The sequence below is a fragment of the Oncorhynchus kisutch genome, unplaced genomic scaffold (genome assembly GCF_002021735.2).
Source record: "Oncorhynchus kisutch isolate 150728-3 unplaced genomic scaffold, Okis_V2 scaffold2258, whole genome shotgun sequence".
NCBI classification, from domain to species: Eukaryota; Metazoa; Chordata; class Actinopteri; order Salmoniformes; family Salmonidae; genus Oncorhynchus; species Oncorhynchus kisutch.
The window spans coordinates 1,818-22,500 of NW_022264203.1; the positions used below are offsets into that span (position 1 = coordinate 1,818).

Below are 20,683 nucleotides of genomic sequence, written 5' to 3' on the forward strand. Positions count from 1 at the left end.
GACAGACAGGTACAGAACACCTCTTGGTCCTGCTCTACTCCCCTCCTGGACAGACAGGTCCAGAACACCTCTTGGTCCTGCTCTACTCTCCTCCCTCCTGGACAGACAGGTACAGAACACCTCTTGGTATATCATATATATATATATATATATATATATATATATATATCTCATATCATCATTCAGAACTTTAACCTCTTTGGGACGTCCAGCCTGTTTGACAAAGATAAAGAAATATTTTTTTCTAATTTTTGCAGCCATTACTGGCAAAATAATCAAATGTAATGTTTTTTACCAAAAACTCCGACATGGAAAGCAGAAAGCTGTGATCAATTAAATACAACGTTAACTAGATATTATCTATGTCATTTATAGCCTGGCACAGATAGTAAAACTACATTAAATACAACGTTAACTAGATATTATCTGTGTCATTTATAGCCTGGCACAGATAGTAAAACTACATTAACTACAACGTTAACTAGATTTTATCTGTGTCATTTCTAGCCTGGCACAGATAGTAAAACTACTGTAGCGACCCGCACAGACAGCTGTGTGTTATGTGTTCGGCTAGTAGCTGGTTGTGTTGTACTTACCAGTTCCCAGTGTTCGCGGGGTCCGACATGCCAATCAACCTGCTATCTGCCAATCACAGGAATGCCTGGGATGTTCTGATGCCGGGCATCCTGGTGGTTGGCGGAGTGGCGTGGAGGGGGCGGGGCATTGGAAGTTAAGGTTCAGCCTTTGTTCTCTCTCTTCCGTCTGGGCTTCACAAGAGAAGGTCCCGATTGGCTTGTGGGGTATCTTTCATTTATTTGGCGTGAGCTAAGGCCAAACAGTAGCCTGTGTAAAGTTGCTAATAAACCGTCAATTCGTAACTCAATCCTCTGTCTGGACAATTGTTCCTTTATGATCTAGTCAGGTCATTACACTACATTAAATACAACGTTAACTAGATATCATCGCCACATAACTTATGTCGAATTTAAAAGACACCGTTACCCTTAGTAACGTCTGTTACACTGTAACTTACAGGCAGCCTCACATAAAAACCTATTGGTTAACAAAGCTTTGATTATGACCAAAGTCTATAGTAGTGAAAACTCTCTCTCTCTATTCTAACTTACCACACATTCACATCACTGCCTCGACATGAATGTGTCCTGTCAGAGCCGTTTCCTGTCCGTTAACTGTTAACAGGCTCGAGCCACAGCTTAACCAATGAGCTACAAGGAGGACTGACAGTCACGAGCGGTGCAGCAGCCTCTACAGCAGCAGCTTCCCCCGGGTCCTAGAGCCCGCCCGGTAAGACGGTTAAGATGCGATGGAACGGTTGACGGAGAGAAAATAAATCACAGAGAAAATATATTGACTGATATATTGAATTATTTAGGGAAGCTTTAGCTTTGGCTTTAATAAATTCTGAAAATACTTGAAAACCAAAAGAGAAAAGAATAGTAGCCCTCCTCAGGAACAACAAAACCCTCACAGACCAACTTCTTCTTCTATGATATAATGGAGGTCCTCAAACCAACGTTAAAGGTGCATGGCGCCACCTACTGTTCTGGAGTGTGTTCAATCATGGTTTACACCACTCTAAATCCTCCTACCTAACTCAGTACTTCTGAGTCCTACTAACTTCTAATAGACCCTCCCCATCCCCCAAATCCCTTCCAAACTCCCCCAACCCCGTCCAACCCCAATGACACTTCAATCTTTCCCTCTCTTCAACATCCTGACAACAATATCACAACACATACAAGTCTTGATATGAACTCAACTAACCGATGACCCCGTGCATTGACTCTGTACCGGTTCCCATCTGTATATAGTCTGTTTTTAGTCTCACTATTGTTACTGCTGCTCTTTAATTACTTGTTACTTTAAGGTAAAAGGTATAAGGTAAAAACACCTGTTGTATTCAGCATTTCACTGTAAGGCAAAAACACCTGTTGTATTCAGCGCATGTGCCTAATAATAATATAATGATGATAATACTAAGTAACACCCTTCCAACTAACCCTACACTCATTAAAAACCCACTACCCCATTCCACTACAATGCAGACACCATGACAACGACCTGGGAGGACGGGACACCACCACTCAACACCCCCTGGAACTCTTCTGAAGTCAAATCTCATATGACCAAATACTTCTCTGGTTCTGAACTCTTCTCCACACCTTCTACCTCACTGAACTCTCCCTCATTCATTTCCATTTCACCTCCAGAACTCAGTCTGGGGCACGACTCTGTTTGCACTTGAATTATAACATTTGAAATGTCTCTATTAATTTGAAAATTATTGTTGTTTAATGTTTACTGTTCATTCATGATTGTTTATTATCTACTTCACTTGCTTTGGCATAGTAAAGATATGTTTCCCATGCCAATAAAGACCTTTGAATTGAATTGAGAGAGAAAGAGCTCCATATTAATGTATAGGGGACATGAGTCGTCATGGTTACTCATGGTTATGTGATGAGGCAGCCCAGTCGGTTACATGAACCAGTCTATTCTCTGAAAGGGGTCCAGACAGCCTGTTCCCAACAGTGGGGTCAGTGGGATTGGATAGGGGCCCCTCTCTCTCTCTCTCTGACTGGAGGGGAGAAGTGAAATGGTGTGTCTCCTCTAGTCACCAATACTCACCTTGAAAGACTTCACAGCCTGTTGGAGCTTCTTCAGCTCCTTCTTTCTCTCCTGGAATCTCTGCTGGACCTTCTGCTGACTCATCCCCAGCTGCCTCTGTGGAGAATCACTCTTCAATGAGCTATCAAGCTTTATTAGTCCAGTAGATCAATAGTATAGTAATGTGACATAGGACCCATAGAGAGGAAGGTCTACAATCCTGAGGAAGTCCCTTTACAATATAATATTATCTTGCTATGTGAATGATTATAGTTTTTATGGTAGGCCTACATGTATCAAGGGGTTGAGACTGAACTTTGGACTCATAAAAGGCCATTCAGAATGATAATAGTGTTTGACTTTAGAAAATGGTGATACATTTGTGGCAAACTCAATATACTCAAGGTTTGTGTTCATATTTGTGGATCCATTTCATATTGTATATAATATAATGATCTCATATTCAAACAGATTTAGTTCCTACTGTATCTTTAATTCTTTGTTTATCAGACAGTCACCAACAAGTTGTTCTGGTCTTACCTGTTTCTCAGTCCTCTCTGCTGCAGCTGACACTGTATCATGGCCTTTATGTTCATCCATCACACACAGCAGACAGATACACTGCTGATCGGTACGACAGTAAACCTCCAGCAGTTTGTCATGATGAGAGCAGATCTTCTCCTGTAGTTGTGCCGTGGCTTTGACCAGCTTGTGCTTCTTGAAAGCAGGAGATTCATAGTGAGGTTGGAGGTGAGTCTCACAGTAAGAGGCCAGACACGCCAGACAGGACATGAGGGCTTTCTGCTTTCTGGTCCCACTGCAGACATCACACACCACATCTCCAGGTCCAGCATAGCACAGAGCAGGAGGGGGAGCAGCCTGGAGTCCTGTCTTCTTCAGTTTCTCCACCACTTCAGTCAGCACAGTGCTCCTGTTCAGAACAGGCCTTGGGGTAAAGATCTGTCTGCACTGTGGACAGCTGTAGACACCTTTCAGAACATCCTGATCCCAGCTTTCTTTAATACAGCCCATACAGTAACTGTGTCCACAGGCAGTAGTCACCGGATCCTTCAGTAGATCCAGACAGATGGAGCAACAGAACAGTTCCTGATTCTCTGCCATTTTGGTGCTCTCTCCCGTAGGTTAAGCAATGGCAGTGTGAAAGATGACTTTCTGTTTCATGGAACTCTACACCAGAGGAGGGGGAGTGGCTTCCTCCTGGACTGGGTTCCCTGTATGTAGAGGGGGAGTGGCTTCCTACTGGACTGGGTTCTCTGTATGTAGAGGGGGAGTGGCTTCCTACTGGACTGGGTTCTCTGTATGTAGAGGGGGTGTGGCTTCCTACTGGACTGGGTTCTCTGTATGTAGAGGGGGTGTGGCTTCCTACTGGACTGGGTTCTTTGTATGTAGAGGGGGAGTGGCTTCCTACTGGACTGGGTTCTCTGTACGTAGAGGGGGAGTGGCTTCCTCCTGGACTGTGTTCTCTGTATGTAGAGGGGGAGTGGCTTCCTACTGGACTGCGTTCTCTGTATGTAGAGGGGGTTTGGCTTCCTACTGGACTGGGTTCTTTGTATGTAGAGGGGGAGTGGCTTCCTACTGGACTGGGTTCTCTGTACGTAGAGGGGGAGTGGCTTCCTACTGGACTGTGTTCTCTGTATGTAGAGGGGGAGTGGCTTCCTACTGGACTGGGGTCTCTGTATGTAGCGGGGGAGTGGCTTCCTACTGGACTGGGTTCTCTGTATGTAGAGGGGGTGTGGCTTCCTCCTGGACTGGGTTCTCTGTATGTAGAGGGGGAGTGGCTTCCTCCTGGACTGGGGGTGTGGTTTCTTTGAAAGGAAGTGTGACAGTGTGTTGGGTAGTAGACTGAGCTGGTCAGTATTTATGTTGTATGTATTTGAAATATATATTTTATTACTTCTGAGTATTTAGTCGTTTGAATTACACTGAACTGCTCTCCAATGTATTTTGTATTTTTTATATAAAATACGAAATAGTTGTATTTTTTACCCCTTTTTCCTAGTTTCCAATTGGTAGTTACAATCTCGTCCCATCGCTGAACCATCCATAAGGACTCGAGAGGCAAAGGTCGAGAGCCTTGCGTCCTCCCGAAACGCAACCCAACCAAGCCCCACTGCTTCTTGACACAATGCCCTCTTAACCCGGAAGCACCAATGTGTCGGAGGAAACACTGTACACCCGGCGACCGTGTCAGCGTGCACTGTACACCCGGCGACCGTGTCAGCGTGCACTGTACACCCGGCGACCGTGTCAGCGTGCACTGTACACCCGGCGACCGTGTCAGCGTGCACTGTACACCCGGCGACGGTGTCAGCGTGCACTGTACACCCGGCGACCGTGTCAGCGTGCACTGTACACCCGGCGACCGTGTCAGCGTGCACTGTACACCCGGCGACCGTGTCAATGTGCACTGTACACCCGGCGACCGTGTCAGCGTGCCCTGTACACCCGGCGACCGTGTCAGCGTGCACTGTACACCTGATGACCATGTCAGCATGCACTGTACACCCGGCGACGGTGTCAGCGTGCACTGTACACCCGGCGACCGTGTCAGCGTGCCCTGTACACCTGATGACCATGTCAGCGTGCCCTGTACACCCGGCGACCGTGTCAGCGTGCACTGTACACCCGGCGACCGTGTCAGCGTGCACTGCGCCCGGCCCGCCACAGGAGTCACTCGTGCGCATTGGCACAAGGACATCCCTGCCGGCCATACCCTCCCCAAACCCGGACAACGCTGGGCAAAATGTGGACCGCCCCATGGGTCTACCGGGTCAACAGAGTTTGGACTCAAACCAGGATCTCTAGTGGCACAGCAGTAAGATACAGTGCCTTAGGACACCGACCACTAGGAGGCCTGTCATGGAGATTGTAACCAATAGGGAGAGAGATTATTCAAACAACAACTTTATTATCAGATCAAATCTGGATCAGTTGACCATCACTCAACAGTGCAGAGTCTAAAGTTCAACAAACAGGGTGGAGTCTCATCTTTTCTAGAAAAGTACAACCTCTGTCTACATGGCAGGTAGCAGCTGTGTGAAGACATGGGTGGAGGCATAGAGTGCAGACAGTGATAACCACCAGTTTCATGACTCTTTTCTGATGATATTTAGGTGCTGCTGCTCCAGCTAGTTTCTGTTCTCTGGCATGTCTCCACCCAGCTGGGTCCTTTGCAGATACCAAAAAACAGGACATGTCACTTACAGTGGTCACACCCAAACAGCACTTGGCCGCATTCCTGAGGTACACAACGACAGTTTGTTTCAGTGGAAACTTACTAGCTAATAACTATGCATCATTCTCTGAGTAGAAAACAGATTGACAGAGAAGACCTACAGGTAGTGGGTTAGTGTGGGTTACTGATCCTAGACAGAGGAGACCTACAGGTAGTGGGTTACTGATCCTAGACAGAGGAGACATACAGGTAGTGGGTTAGTGTGGGTTACTGATCCTAGACAGAGGAGACATACAGGTAGTGGGTTAGTGTGGGTTACTGATCCTAGACAGAGGAGACATACAGGAAGTGGGTTAGTGTGGGTTACTGATCCTAGACAGAGGAGACATATAGGTAGTGGGTTACTGATCCTAGACAGAGGAGACATACAGGTAGTGGGTTACTGATACTAGACAGAGGAGACATACAGGTAGTGGGTTAGTGTGGGTTACTGATCCTAGACAGAGGAGACCTACAGGTAGTGGGTTACTGATCCTAGACAGAGGAGACATACAGGTAGTGGGTTAGTGTGGGTTACTGATCCTAGACAGAGGAGACATACAGGTAGTGGGTTAGTGTGGGTTACTGATCCTAGACAGAGGAGACATACAGGTAGTGGGTTAGTGTGGGTTACTGATCCTAGACAGAGGAGACATATAGGTAGTGGGTTACTGATCCTAGACAGAGGAGACATACAGGTAGTGGGTTACTGATCCTAGACAGAGGAGACATACAGGTAGTGGGTTAGTGTGGGTTACTGATCCTAGACAGAGGAGACATACAGGTAGTGGGTTAGTGTGGGTTACTGATCCTAGACAGAGGAGACATACAGGTAGTGGGTTACTGATCCTAGACAGAGGAGACATACAGGTAGTGTGTTAGTGTGTGTTTTTGTGGTGCAGTGTGAGTTGACTACAGAAATGATCCTAGGTGTCTGTAGCCTGGTCATAGATTTGTGTCCTGGCCAACTCTATTGATGTCATTGTCAAGCCAAACATTTGGCATCACCATGAGTGACAAGGAGTTGGCATGATGACACAAATAGACTGGGACTCAGGCTAAGGTCTGCAGCAGTGAGGAATGTCTGTCTACTCCCCCTCAGTCACATCAATGATTTATCTGACTAACCTACCCTCTACTATAAATCAGCCCACAAGGTGAAACATCTGCCGGTGTGCCCTTTAGCAAGGAACTTAACCCTAATTGCTCCTGTCAGTCTCTGGATAAGAGGGTCTGCTAAATGACTAAATGTAAGTCCCAGTCAGGATGGAAGGTAGAAGATCTGACTGTCTTATGGTAGTTGAAGACTGGTCGTCAACTTCAAACATGTTCTCAAAAGGGGGGCTGATCAAATAGTGCTATCATATCATTTCCCATGGAGCCTTGCGTTAATAAGTAAAGTGTGTGTGTGTGTGTGTGTTTGGAGAGGGGATGCTGAGCCTGCTTGTTGTAGTACAGTACTTTACCACATCTCTGTGTGTGTGTGTGTGTGTGTGTGTGTGTGTGTGTGTGTGTGTGTGTGTGTGTGTGTGTGTGTGTGTGTGTGTGTGTGTGTGTGTGTGTGTGTGTATCTCTGTGTGTCGTCTCCCCTCATCCATTCCTCACCTGTTTCTGGGTCTGTTGCCATTGCTGAGGCTGCCTCCTACCAGTGTCTCCAGGGAGGGCAGAGCAGAGCAGCCTCTGGGAATCTCCTCTGCCCTCTCTGGCCCCCAGGCATGGCCTGGCACGGGCACCACCTCAACACCCACAGTCACTCCTTCACTGTAGGCTCCTCCTGCCTCTGCCTCTCCACCTAGACCAGCACCCAGAGACCACCACCACCACCTCCCAGCCCGGCCCAACACAGCCAGACCACTGGGGGAAATAAGAACAGAGGACAACATGGTCAATACAACAACAACAACAACAACAACAGACCACTGGGGGAAATAAGAACAGAGGACAACATGGTCAATACAACAACAACAACAACAACAACAACAACAGACCACTGGGGGAAATAAGAACAGAGGACAACATGGTCATTACAACAACAACAACAGACCAGGTGGATGACAATATAGACACTGAAGTTAGTAGTTGGGGCGGCAGCCTAGTGGTTAGAGTGTAGAGGAGGTAGGGTAGCCTAGTGGTTAGAGTGTAGAGGAGGTAGGGTAGCCTAGTGGTTAGAGTGTAGAGGAGGTAGGGTAGCCTAGTGGTTAGAGTGTAGAGGAGGTAGGGTAGCCTAGTGGTTAGAGTGTAGAGGTGGTAGGTAGCCTAGTGGTTAGAGCGTTGGACTAGTAACCGGAAGGTTGCAAGTTCAAACCCCCGAGCTGACAAGGTACAAATCTGTCGTTCTGCCCCTGAACAGACCGTTAACCCACTGTTCCTAGACCAGTTAACCCACTGTTCCTAGACCGTCATTGAAAATAAGAATTTGTTCTTAACTGACTTGCCTGGTTAAATAAAGGTTAATTAAAATAAAGTAGGCTTAACGTAATGAGTAGAGATGATATGATTCATTGATAGACCTACTAGGCAGAGAGACACATTAAGTGGAAAACAACTGTTTACCGCTACTTCTAGGACAGACCAGGGACTGTGATTGGTCTCTGCAGTTTAACAAACTGTTCTTCATCCTGACAGCTCACAGGGCTGCAGGCCAGAAGGTTGAGGGTTCTCTGACAGCACACAGGGCTGCAGGCCAGAAGGTTGAGGGTTCTCTGACAGCACACAGGGCTGCAGGCCAGAAGGTTGTGGCTTCTCTGACAGCTCACAGGACTGCAGGCCAGAAGGTTGTGGCTTCTCTGACAGCACACAGGGCTGCAGGCCAGAAGGTTGAGGGTTCTCTGACAGCACACAGGGCTGCAGGCCAGAAGGTTGTGGCTTCTCTGACAGCTCACAGGACTGCAGGCCAGAAGGTTGTGGCTTCTCTGACAGCACACAGGGCTGCAGGCCAGAAGGTTGAGGGTTCTCTGATAGCACACAGGGCTGCAGGCCAGAAGGTTGCGGGTTCTCTGATAGCACACAGGGCTGCAGGCCAGAAGGTTGAGGGTTCTCTGATAGCACACAGGGCTGCAGGCCAGAAGGTTGAGGGTTCTCTGATAGCACACAGGACTGCTGGCCAGAAGGTTGAGGGTTCTCTGATAGCACACAGGGCTGCAGGCTAGAAGGTTGAGGGTTCTCTGACAGCACACAGGGCTGTAGGCCAGAAGGTTGTGGCTTCTCTGACAGCACACAGGACTGCAGGCCAGAAGGTTGAGGGTTCTCTGTCAGCACACAGGACTGCAGGCCAGAAGGTTGAGGGTTTTCTGACAGCACACAGGACTGCAGGCCAGAAGGTTGTGGGTTCTCTGACAGCACACAGGGCTGCAGGCCAGAAGGTTGAGGATTCTCTGATAGCACACAGGGCTGCAGGCCAGAAGGTTGAGGGTTCTCTGACAGCACACAGGACTGCAGGCCAGAAGATTGAGGGTTCTCTGATAGCACACAAGGCTGCAGGCCAGAAGGTTGTGGCTTCTCTGACAGCTCACAGGGCTGCAGGCCAGAAGGTTGAGGGTTCTCTGACCACACACCTGTCTATATATGGTCCAGCAGTTGACAGTGCATGTCAGAGCAAAAAGGAATTGTCCGCAGAGCTCCGAGACAGGATTGTGGACAGATCTGGGGAAAGGTACCAAAACATTTCTGCAGAATTGAAGGTCCCCAAGAACACAGTGGCCTCCATCATTTTTAAATGAAGAAATTTGGAATCACCAAGACTCTTCCTTCAAGCTGGCCACCCGAAAAACTGAGCATTCGGGAGAGAAGAGCCTTTGTCAGGGAGGTGACCAATAACCTGATGGCAACTCTAACAGAGCTCCAGAGTTCCTCTGTGGAGATGGGAGAACCTTCCAGAAGGACAACCATCTCTGCAGCACTCCCACAATCAGGCCTATATGTTTGCGTGGCCAGACGGAAGCCACTCCTCAGTAAAAGGCACATGACAGCCCGCTTGGAGTTTACCAAAAGGCACCTAACGAACTCTCAGACCATGAGAAATAAGATTCTCTGGTCTGATGAAACCAAGATTGAACTCTATGGCCTGAATGCCAAGCATCACATCTGGATAAAACCTGGCACCATCCCTACGGTGAAGCAATGGGGTGGCAGCATCATGCTGTGGGGATGTTCTTCAGCGGCACAGACTGGGAGACTAGTCAGGATTGAGGGCAAGATGAACAGAGAAAAGTACAGATAGATCCAATATGAAAACCTGCTTCAGAGCGCTCAGGATCTCAGACTGGGGTGAAGGTTCACCTTCCAACAGTACAACAGCCCTAAGCACACAGTCAAGACAACTCAGGAGTGGCTTTGGGACAAGTCTCTGAATGTCTTTGACTGGCCCAGCCAGAGTTGAACCATCTACCATCTCTGGAGAGTACTGAAAATAGCTGTGCAGCACAGACAGCAACAACAACCACCTCAGAGAAGTTGGTTGTATTTACATCTGTCACAGTAGATAGATAGATAGACAGACAGACAACAGACAGACAGACAGACAGACAGACAGAACAGACAGACAGACAGACAGACAGACAGACAGACAGACAGACAGACAGACAGACAGACAGACGACAGACAGACAGACAGACAGACAGACAGACAGACAGACAGACAGACAGACAGACAGACAGACAGACAGACAGACAGACAGACAGACAGACAGACAGACAGACAGACAGACAGACAGACAGACAGACAGACAGACAGACAGACAGACAGACAGACAGACAGACAGACAGACAGACAGACAGACAGACAGACAGACAGACAGACAGACAGACAGACAGACAGACAGACAGACAGACAGACAGACAGACAGACAGACAGACAGACAGACAGACAGACAGACAGACAGACAGACAGACAGACAGACAGACAGACAGACAGACAGACAGACAGACAGACAGACAGACAGACAGACAGACAGACAGACAGACAGACAGACAGACAGACAGACAGACAGACAGACAGACAGACAGACAGACAGACAGACAGACAGACAGACAGACAGACAGACAGACAGACAGACAGACAGACAGACAGACAGACAGACAGACAGACAGACAGACAGACAGACAGACAGACAGACAGACAGACAGACAGACAGACAGACAGACAGACAGACAGACAGACAGACAGACAGACAGACAGACAGACAGACAGACAAGACAGACAGACAGACAGACAGACAGACAGACAGACAGACAGACAGACAGACAGACAGACAGACAGACAGACAGACAGACAGACAGACAGACAGACAGACAGACAGACCGACAGACAGACAGACAGGACAGACAGACAGACAGACAGACAGACAGACAGACAGCCACAGACAGACAGACAGACAGGACAGACAGACAGACAGACAGACAGACAGACAGACAGACAGACAGACAGACAGACAGACCGACAGACAGACAGACAGACAGACAGACAGGACAGACAGACCCCGACAGACAGACAGACAGATCAGACAGACAGACAGACAGACGACAGACAAGACAGACAGACAGACAGACAGACAGACAGACAGACAGACAGACAGACAGACAGACAGACAGGACAGAACAGACAGACAGACAGAACAGACAGACAGACAGACAGACAGACAGACAGACAGCAGACAGACAGACCGACAGACAGACAGACAGGACAGACAGACAGACAGACAGACAGACAAGACAGACAGCGACAGACAGACAGACAGACAGACAGACAGACAGACAGACAGACAGACAGACAGACAGACAGACAGACAGACAGACAGACAGACAGACAGACAGACAGACAGACAGACAGACAGACAGACAGACAGACAGACAGACAGACAGACAGACGACAGACAGACAGACAGACAGACAGACAGACAGACAGACAGACAGACAGACAGACAGACAGACAGACAGACAGTTTACTATGACTGGATGAAGGGATGCAGTGTTGAATGCTTCCTTTAGGTCTCCTGGTCTCTTGGGATTTAAACTGTGACTCCAGAGAGAGAGTCCTAACCATTCAATCAATGTACACAACACACTGTCATTATTACACTGAGTGGATTCTATGGATGTAATATATCATCATATTATATAATACAATATCATATAATGACTAGAATAGAATAAGAGTTTGGACATGAAAGAACCAGATGTTTTGACTTGTCTCTATACCTCTCAGTCTCTAAACCACTAGGATACCTGTCACCTTGACAGTGTGTCTCTATACCTCTCAGTCTCTAAACCACTAGGATACTTGTCACCTTGACAGTGTGTCTCTGTACCTCGCATGTCTCTAAACCACTAGGATACCTGTCACCTTGACAGTGTGTCTCTGTACCTCTCAGTCTCTAAACCACTAGGATACATGTCACCTTGACAGTGTGTCTCTAAACCTCTCAGTCTCTAAACCACTAGGATACCTGTCACCTTGACAGCGTGTCTCTATACCTCTCAGTCTCTAAACCACTAGGATACCTGTCACCTTGACAGTGTGTCTTTGTACCTCAGTCTCTAAACCACTAGGATACCTGTCACCTTGACAGTGTGTCTCTATACCTCTCAGTCTCTAAACCACTAGGATACCTGTCACCTTGACAGTGTGTCTCTGTACCTCGCATGTCTCTAAACCACTAGGATACCTGTCACCTTGACAGTGTGTCTCTGTACCTCTCAGTCTCTAAACCACTAGGATACATGTCACCTTGACAGTGTGTCTCTAAACCTCTCAGTCTCTAAACCACTAGGATACCTGTCACCTTGACAGTGTGTCTCTATACCTCTCAGTCTCTAAACCACTAGGATACATGTCACCTTGACAGTGTGTCTCTGTACCTCTCAGTCTCTAAACCACTAGGATACCTGTCATCTTGACAGTGTGTCTCTATACCACTCAGTCTCTAAACCACTAGGATACCTGTCACCTTGACAGTGTGTCTCTATACCTCTCAGTCTCTAAACCACTAGGATACCTGTCACCTTGACAGTGTGTCTCTAAACCTCTCAGTCTCTAAACCACTAGGACACCTGTCACCTTGACAGTGTGTCTCTATAGCTCTCAGTCTCTAAACCACTAGGATACCTGTCACCTTGACAGTGTGTCTCTGTACCTCTCAGTCTCTAAACCACTAGGATACCTGTCACCTTGACAGTGTGTCTCTAAACCTCTCAGTCTCTAAACCACTAGGACACCTGTCACCTTGACAGTGTGTCTCTGTAGCTCTCAGTCTCTAAACCACTAGGATACCTGTCACCTTGACAGTGTGTCTCTAAACCTCTCAGTCTCTAAACCACTAGGATACCTGTCATCTTGACAGTGTGTCTCTGTACCTCTCTGTCTCTAAACCACTAGGACACCTGTCACCTTGACAGTGTGTCTCTATAGCTCTCAGTCTCTAAACCACTAGGATACCTGTCACCTCTCTCTAACCCCTCCCTCTCTCTAACCCCTCCCTCCCTCTAACCCCTCCCTCTCTCTAACCCCTCCCTCTCTCTAACCCCTCCCTCCTTCCCTCTAACCCCTCCCTATCTCTAACCCCTCCCTCCCTCTAACCCCTCCCTCTCTCTAACCCCTCCCTCTCTCTAACCCCTCCCTCTCTCTAACCCCTCCCTCCCTCTAACCCCTCCCTCTCTCTAACCCCTCCCTCTCTCTAACCCCTCCCTCTCTCTAACCCCTCCCTCCTTCCCTCTAACCCCTCCCTCTCTCTAACCCCTCCCTCCCTCTAACCCCTCCCTCTCTCTAACCCCTCCCTCTCTCTAACCCCTCCCTCTCTCTAACCCCTCCTTCCCTCTAACCCCTCCCTCTCTCTAACCCCTCCTTCTCTCTAACCCCTCCCTCTCTCTAACCCCTCCCTCTCTCACTCCCTCCTTCTTCTCAACGTTGCCTGTAGTTCTCTCTCCCTTCCTCCTTCCCTCCCTCTAAACCCCTCCCTCCCTCCTTCCCTCCCTCTAAACTCACATATCTGGCAGAACCAGAAAGTCCATACCTCCCACAAACTATCTTCTGAGGAAACGAAACTGATCTGAGTCTCTGTGTCGTCTGTCTGTGTGCGAGTGAACAACCGTCCAAATGGCTCAACAGGGAGTTCTGCTGGACCAGGACCAGTTCTGTTGTTCTGTCTGTCTGGATCTACTGAAGGAGCCGGTCACTACTGCCTGTGGACACAGTTACTGTAGGAGCTGTATTGACGGCTGCTGGGACCAGGATGTTCTGAAAGGGGTCTATAGCTGTCCTCAGTGCAGAGAGACCTTCACTCCAAGGCCTAATCTGAGGAAAAATAACATGTTGGCTGAGCTGGTGGAGAAACTGAGGAAGACAGGACTCCAGGCTGCTCCCCCTCCTGCTCTGTGCTATGCTGGACCTGGAGATGTGGTGTGTGATGTCTGCACTGGGACCAGAAAGCAGAAAGCCCTCATGTCCTGTCTAGCGTGTCTGGTGTCTTACTGTGAGACTCACCTCCAACCTCACTATGAATCTCCTGCTTTGAAGAAGCACAAGCTGGTCAAAGCCACGGCACAACTACAGGAGAAGATCTGCTCTCATCATGACAAACTGCTGGAGGTATACTGTCGTACCGATCAGCAGTGTATATGTTATCAGTGTGTGATGGAAGAACATAAAGGCCATGATACAGTGTCAGCTGCAGCAGAGAGGACTGAGAAACAGGTAAGACCAGAACAACTTGTTGGTGGCTGTCTGATAAACAAAGAATTAAAGATACAGTAGGAACTAAATCTGTTTGAATATGAGATCATTATATTATATACAATATGAAATGGTTCCACAAATATGAACACAAACCTTGAGTATATTGAGTTTGTTACAAATGTATCACCATTTTCTAAAGTCAAACACTATTATCATTCTGAATGCCCTTTTATGAGTCCAAAGTTCAGTCTCAACACCTTGATACATGTAGGCCTACGATAAAAACTATAATCATTCACATAGCAAGATAATATTATATTGTAAAGGGACTTCCTCAGGATTGTCGACCTTCCTCTCTATGGGTCCTATGTCACATTACTATACTATTGATCTACTGGACTAATAAAGCTTGATAGCTCATTGAAGAGTGATTCTCCACAGAGGCAGCTGGGGATGAGTCAGCAGAAGGTCCAGCAGAGATTCCAGGAGAGAGAGAAGGAGCTGAAGGAGCTCCAACAGGCTGTGAAGTCTTTCAAGGTGAGTATTGTTGACCAGAGGAGACACACCATTTCACTTCTCTCCTCCAGTCAGAGAGAGAGAGACAGAGGGGGGCCCCTATCCAATTCCACTGACCCCACTGTTGGGAACAGGCTGTCTGGACCCCTTTCAGAGAATAGACTGGTTCATGTAACTGACTGGGCTGCCTCATCACATAACCATGAGTAACCATGACGACTCATGTCCCCTATACATTAAAATGGAACTGTCTCTCTCTCAATTGAATTAAATTCATAGGGCTTTATTGGCATGGAAATATATGTTTACATTGCCAAAGCAAGTGAAATAGACAATAAACAAAAGTGAAATAAACAATCAGAAATGAACAGTAAACATTACACTTGGAAGGGATTTGGGGGATGGGGGAGGGTCTATTAGAAGTTAGTAGGACTCTTTTATTTTCTCAGAAGTTCTGAGTTAGGTAGGAGGATTTAGAGATGTAAACGTGATTGAACACACTCCAGCACAGTAGGTGGCGCCATGCACCTTTAACGTTGGTTTGTGGACCATCATTATATCATAGAAGAAGAAGTTGGTCTGTGAGGGTTTTGTTGTTCCTGAGGAGGGCTACTATTCTTTTCTCTTTTGGTTTTCAAGTATTTTCAGAATGTATTAAAGCCAAAGCTAAAGCTTCCCTAAACAATTCAATATATCAGTCAATATATTTTTATATATCACAGACCAACTTCTCTGTGATTTATTTACTCTCCGTCAACCGTTCCATCGCATCTTAACCGTCTTACCGGGCGGGCACTAGGACCCGGGGGAGGCTGCTGCTGCAGAGGCTGCTGCACCGCTCGTGACTGTCAGTCCTCCTTGTAGCTCATTGGTTAAGCTGTGGCTCGAGACTGTTAACAGTTAACGGAGAGGAAACGGCTCTGACAGGACACATTCATGTCGAGGCAGTGATGTGAATGTGTGGTAAGTTAGAATAGAGAGAGAGAGTTTTCACTACTATAGACTTTGGTCATAATCAAAGCTTTGTTAACCAATAGGTTTTTATGTGAGGCTGCCTGTAAGTTACAGTGTAACAGACGTTACTAACGGTAACGGTGTCTTTTAAATTCGACATAAGTTATGTGGCGATGATATCTAGTTAACGTATTTAATGTAGTTTAATGACCTGACTAGATCATAAAGGAACAATTGTTGAGGTGCTTGTGTCAGCACATTTGGTACATAGCGTCACGTTCGTTTTGTTGGTTTATAAGTTTGTTTAAGCGTTCTTCGTCTTATTAAAGAAGATGTATTCATTTCAGGTCGAAGGAGGGATAGGAGGGAGAGTTTTTCCATTCTAAAAAACTGATTTTTATCAGATTTTTCATTTTTTGTTTCTATTGGCTTCTGTGTAAAAGAGAGCTTTTTTTGTGAAGATGGCACAGAAAAATCCCCACATAGGGGTACCTGGGATTGGTCTGGTTAATACCGTGAGGTTCTCTTGGACAGATAAGGAGAAGGAGCCCTGGGGGAGAGACCTTCGGGAGAAATGTTCTGATGGGATGCCTACAGCTGGAAGTAAAAGATGTACTATGCCTTTAAGGGAATCCCATCGATATATGATGTGACGTTACAAGTGGAAGAAAAACACGACGAAGTTATGAAGAAGGTGAGAGAAGGAAAAGGAGCGAAACCCCTGTGCCATTACACGGTGACCAGCCTGGCAAGGAACAGCTTCAGGGTGGTCACCGTAACCATGTACAATCCGCACATGAAGGATGAAGAAGTGAGGGCCTTTCTGGGGAGGTACATGGACAATGTCTCCTCAGCAAGGTACCTCGGGGACTCCCTGGGTTTCTGGAACGGGAGAAGAGGTTTCCAGGCGTTACTCAGGGAGTCCCCGAAGAGTGTGGATGGCTACCTCCATCCTCCGGCGATGTTCTCCCTGGGGGCTGACAGGGGACGCTGTATTATTCCCGTCAGCCCCCGTTCTGCAGGCGTTGTATGGCCTACATATCCTGGCCTCGTGCAGCTCCAAGAAATGTCGTTTTTGTGGGTCGGAAGAGCACGAGGCCAAGGAATGTGACGAGCCCAAGGCTTGCCACGGGTGTGGCTCGAGAGCACACCTGTGGCGTGATTGCCCGGCTCGTCACAGGTCATACGCGTCTGCAGCTGGGGGGGGAGCGGGGGATGGGGGGAGGAAAGAAAGGACGCGTGCGGATTGTACGGATGGCACAGGGAAAAAGACGGCAAGGGAAGAGGATGGGAAGAAGGAAGAGGCGAGAAGAAAGAGGAGTGAAGATGGAAAGAAGGAAAAAGAAGGAGAGAAGAAAAAGAAGGCGGAAGAACGGGAAGGAGCGGAGAAGAGGACTCCAGTGAGGGGTCTGTGGGCGGTGTGCTAGAGGGATCCCAACTCCTGTGTGAGGAGTTGGGGTCCCCTACATATGGCCCCGAGGCAAACAGGGAGGGGGGAGGGTGGGTGGTGGTGAGAAACCCAGGGTGCAGGGCACCGTGCCTAACACACTGCCTGCATCCTGGGTTGGAGAGATGGAGGAGGACGGGGGGGCGTCAGGAGTGGAGAGGACGTCCCCGCCGGTGGAGATGGACCAGGGGAGCATCAGGTGAGTCTCCTGGTTTTTCTTTGGTTTTTGGGGTTTATTTGTTGTAAATAATTAAATGAATAGTTCTGTTTCTTTTTTTAGTCTAAATGTTAGGGGGTTAAGGGATAATGTTAAAAGGAGGGCGGTTTTTTGTTATTTAGAGGGTGTGGGGTTTGATTTCTGTTTTTTACAGGAGGTTCACCTGAGGGATGGTGGGGATGTGTGTAGATTTAAGAGGGAGTGGGATAAGGGGGAATCTTTTTGGGGCATAGGAGGGGTGCACTCAACAGGAGTAGGGATTCTGTGTGGGAATAGAGAGGTTAAGGTAGAGAGCACTTTTGTTATAATGCAGGGTAGAGTATTGGGGATAGATGTAAAGTATAGAGAAGCTAGATATAGGTTAATTGGGGTGTATGGGCCACAGGTGGCGGCAGACAGGAGGGAGATGGTGGACTGTCTGGCGCCCCTGTGTGTTACAAACAGGCACTTGGTGATAGGAGGGGATTTTAATATAGATTTAGGGGTAGGTGGTGATAGCAGTGCAGGCGCCATCACTGGGCTAATGGCTTGCCATGGTCTGGTTGATGGTGGCCTGCACACTACTCCGGCAATGGTCGGTCCTACATGGCGCAACTCCAGGGGGGTTGGTGGGATTTAGTTAAGGTGAGGATTATAATATAATATTGTAGAAGGAAAAAAAGGGAGGAAAGGAGGGAGGTGGATCGTATTCAAAGGTTAATTGAACTCGAGTACGAGGCAGGCAACCTCGGCGGGTCGATTGACTGGGAGAGATTCTCAGCCCTCAAGGCGCAGCTCAGGGAGCTGCAGGAGCAGAAGGCTCGAGCTTTCCTGGAGCGTGCGCATAGTGGCTTTCTAGAACATAATGAGACTTGTTCCGCTATGTTCTTTAAGTGGGGCGGCAGTGTAGCCTAGTGGTTAGAGCATTGGACTAGTAACCGAAAGGTTGCAAGTTCAAATCCCCGAGCTGACAAGGTACAAAATCTGTCGTTCTGCCCCTGAACAGGCAGTTAACCCACTGTTCCTAGGCCGTCATTGAAAATAAGAATTTGTTCTTAACTGACTTGCCTAGTTAAATGAAGGTTTAAAAAAAATTAAATAAAAAATAAAAAATAAGGCGGTTAGGGCCAGGCAGAGTAGGAAGGTAATGCATGGAGTTAGGGAAGAAAATGGTAGTATAGTAAGTAAACCAGAGGAAATGGTCAGGGTGACAACTGATCATTTCCAAGGTTTATTTAAGGAAAGGGAAATAGATGTAGAGCAGGAAAACATGTTTTTAGAACACTTGTCCCGGCGATTGCCAGAGGACATTAGAGACGTGATGGAGGCCCAGATCTCACTAGAAGAGGTTGAGAGCGCTCTTAGGAGGATGGGAAAAGGGAAGGTGCCTGGGATGGATGGGCTGCTGGCTGAGTTTTACCTCAAGTTTTGGGGTATACTTGGACCAGTGGTTCTCGAAGTCTTGAAGGCCATCCTTGAGAAGGGGGTCCCGGGGGGATCAATGGCTGTTGGTGTGCTGTCACTTCTTTATAAGAAGGGGGAAGCAACTGACCTTGGCAACTGGCGGCCATTGACCATGCTGTGCGTAGATTACAAGATTCTTGCAAAGGTTTTAGCAGACCGGTTGCGCACAGCCCTTCCCTACGTCGTCCACGAGGATCAGACGTGCGGGGTAGAGTGCCGCTCTATAAGATGGAACCTACAGTTGATCAGGGATTCCATCGCTTGGGTTGAAGATAGAGGGCTGCCTTTAATGGTAGCAGCGCTAGATCAGGCGAAAGCTTTTGATCGCGTGAATAGATCTTTTCTATTCAGGGTGTTAGGTAGATTAGGATTTGGGGAGAAGTTTATAGGATGGATTCGTACATTATATGTCGGAGCGGGGTGTCGAGTTAGTGTAAATAGTCACTTAGGTGACGTTTTTGACCTCTCGTCTGGGGTCAGGCAGGGATGCCCACTCTCGGCTCTCCTCTTCGTTCTGTACATGGAGCCTCTGGGGGCTGCCATTAGGGCAGACACAGGGGTGGAGGGCTTGTTGATCCCTGGGAGCAGTGGGCTGCGTGTTAAGATGACGCAGTACGCCGACGACACTTCCTTGCTGTTGTGCAAGGACTCGTGCCTGACAAGGTCTCTTGCCATCATTGGGGATTTCACCCAAGCGTCGGGGGGCGGTTCTGAATCATGCAAAGTCTTCCGTTAAGTATTTCGGAAGATGGCGCGGTAGGACGGATGTGCCCGGGGGGTTATCCCTCTGTGAGGGGGCCCTGAGGATTCTCGGGGTACATTTTGAGACCTCTGGCTCAGCGACGCTGAACTGGAACATGGGTATCGCAGTGGTACAGAAGAAGCTAGCAATGTGGAAGGCTAGGTATTTGTCTTTTATGGGCAAGGTCCTGGTACTAAAGGTGGATGTATTGCCATCTCTTTTGTATTTGGCATACATCTACCCATTGCCGACTTGTCTGAGAAGGTCTCTAGTGAGGCTTGTGTTTCAGTTCATGTAGGGTGGCAGGTACGAGTGGGTCGCCAGGGCGCGCATGCTCTGTCCCATCGGGGAGGGAGGTAGGTGGGTACCACATCTCCCCCTCAAGCTGGATGCGATTTTTGTTTCTTTCTTGTTGACGGAGCTTGCTCATCCAGGTAATACACCCGTCCGGTTACTTCCTGCGGGTGTTCTTCTCGTATCAGGCGAGAAGCGTAATGGTGTGGTCTAACGCAGGTCCTCGGGCGGAACAGCCCTGGGAGGGAGTGCAGGCTCAAGGACCTGAATTGGTTGAGCCTCCACAAGTGCTTGCCGGTACGTTCCATCATGTACCGGCATAGTTTGTCGCGATCCCCCACCTGTCCAAGATCTGCTTGTGGCAGGGAGGAGACTGTGCGCCATGCCTTCTGGGACTGTGCCTTTGCCGGACTAGTATGGGCTAGGCAGGCAGGGAGGAGGTCAGGCAGGCAGGGAGTCCTGCGCCTGTAGCGGGCATCTCGTCAGTCTGGGAGGGAGTGCAGGCGCGGGGCCTGGACAACAGGCTCAAGGACCTGAATT

The 20,683-nt window shown here is 48.2% G+C and overlaps 2 protein-coding genes and 1 pseudogene across 2 annotated transcripts; 1 reads left to right on the forward strand and 2 right to left on the reverse strand.

Moving 5' to 3' along the window:
• Nucleotides 1–719: 719 nt before the first annotated feature.
• Nucleotides 720–8,023, reverse strand: LOC116369568 (tripartite motif-containing protein 29-like). Its single transcript, XM_031819550.1, has 3 exons — nt 7,469–8,023; nt 3,169–3,559; nt 720–2,745 (listed from the first exon to the last, which is right to left on the reverse strand). The coding sequence occupies exons 1-3, from the start codon at nt 7,744–7,746 to the stop codon at nt 2,632–2,634; spliced, it is 783 nt and encodes a 260-aa protein (XP_031675410.1). The 5' UTR covers nt 7,747–8,023; the 3' UTR covers nt 720–2,631.
• A 453-nt stretch (nt 8,024–8,476) lies between these two features.
• On the reverse strand, nt 8,477–12,174 carry LOC116369566 (putative proline-rich protein 21). Its single transcript, XM_031819549.1, has 2 exons — nt 12,168–12,174; nt 8,477–9,279 (listed from the first exon to the last, which is right to left on the reverse strand). The coding sequence occupies exons 1-2, from the start codon at nt 12,172–12,174 to the stop codon at nt 8,477–8,479; spliced, it is 810 nt and encodes a 269-aa protein (XP_031675409.1).
• Nucleotides 12,175–13,897: 1,723 nt separating this feature from the next.
• Nucleotides 13,898–20,683, forward strand: part of LOC116369567 (tripartite motif-containing protein 16-like) — an 11,566-nt pseudogene continuing 4,780 nt past the window's right edge.

Coding starts and splice junctions, on each gene's coding strand:
- LOC116369568 (XM_031819550.1), bottom strand. CDS start 7,746: ATGTTGTCCTCTGTTCTTATTTCCCCCAGTGGTCTGGCTGTGTTGGGC. Junction 3,560..7,468: donor GGCAACAGACCCAGAAACAG/GTGAGGAATGGA, acceptor TGTTCTGAACAG/GAGCACTGTGCTGACTGAAG. Junction 2,746..3,168: donor CAGAGAGGACTGAGAAACAG/GTAAGACCAGAA, acceptor GATTCTCCACAG/AGGCAGCTGGGGATGAGTCA.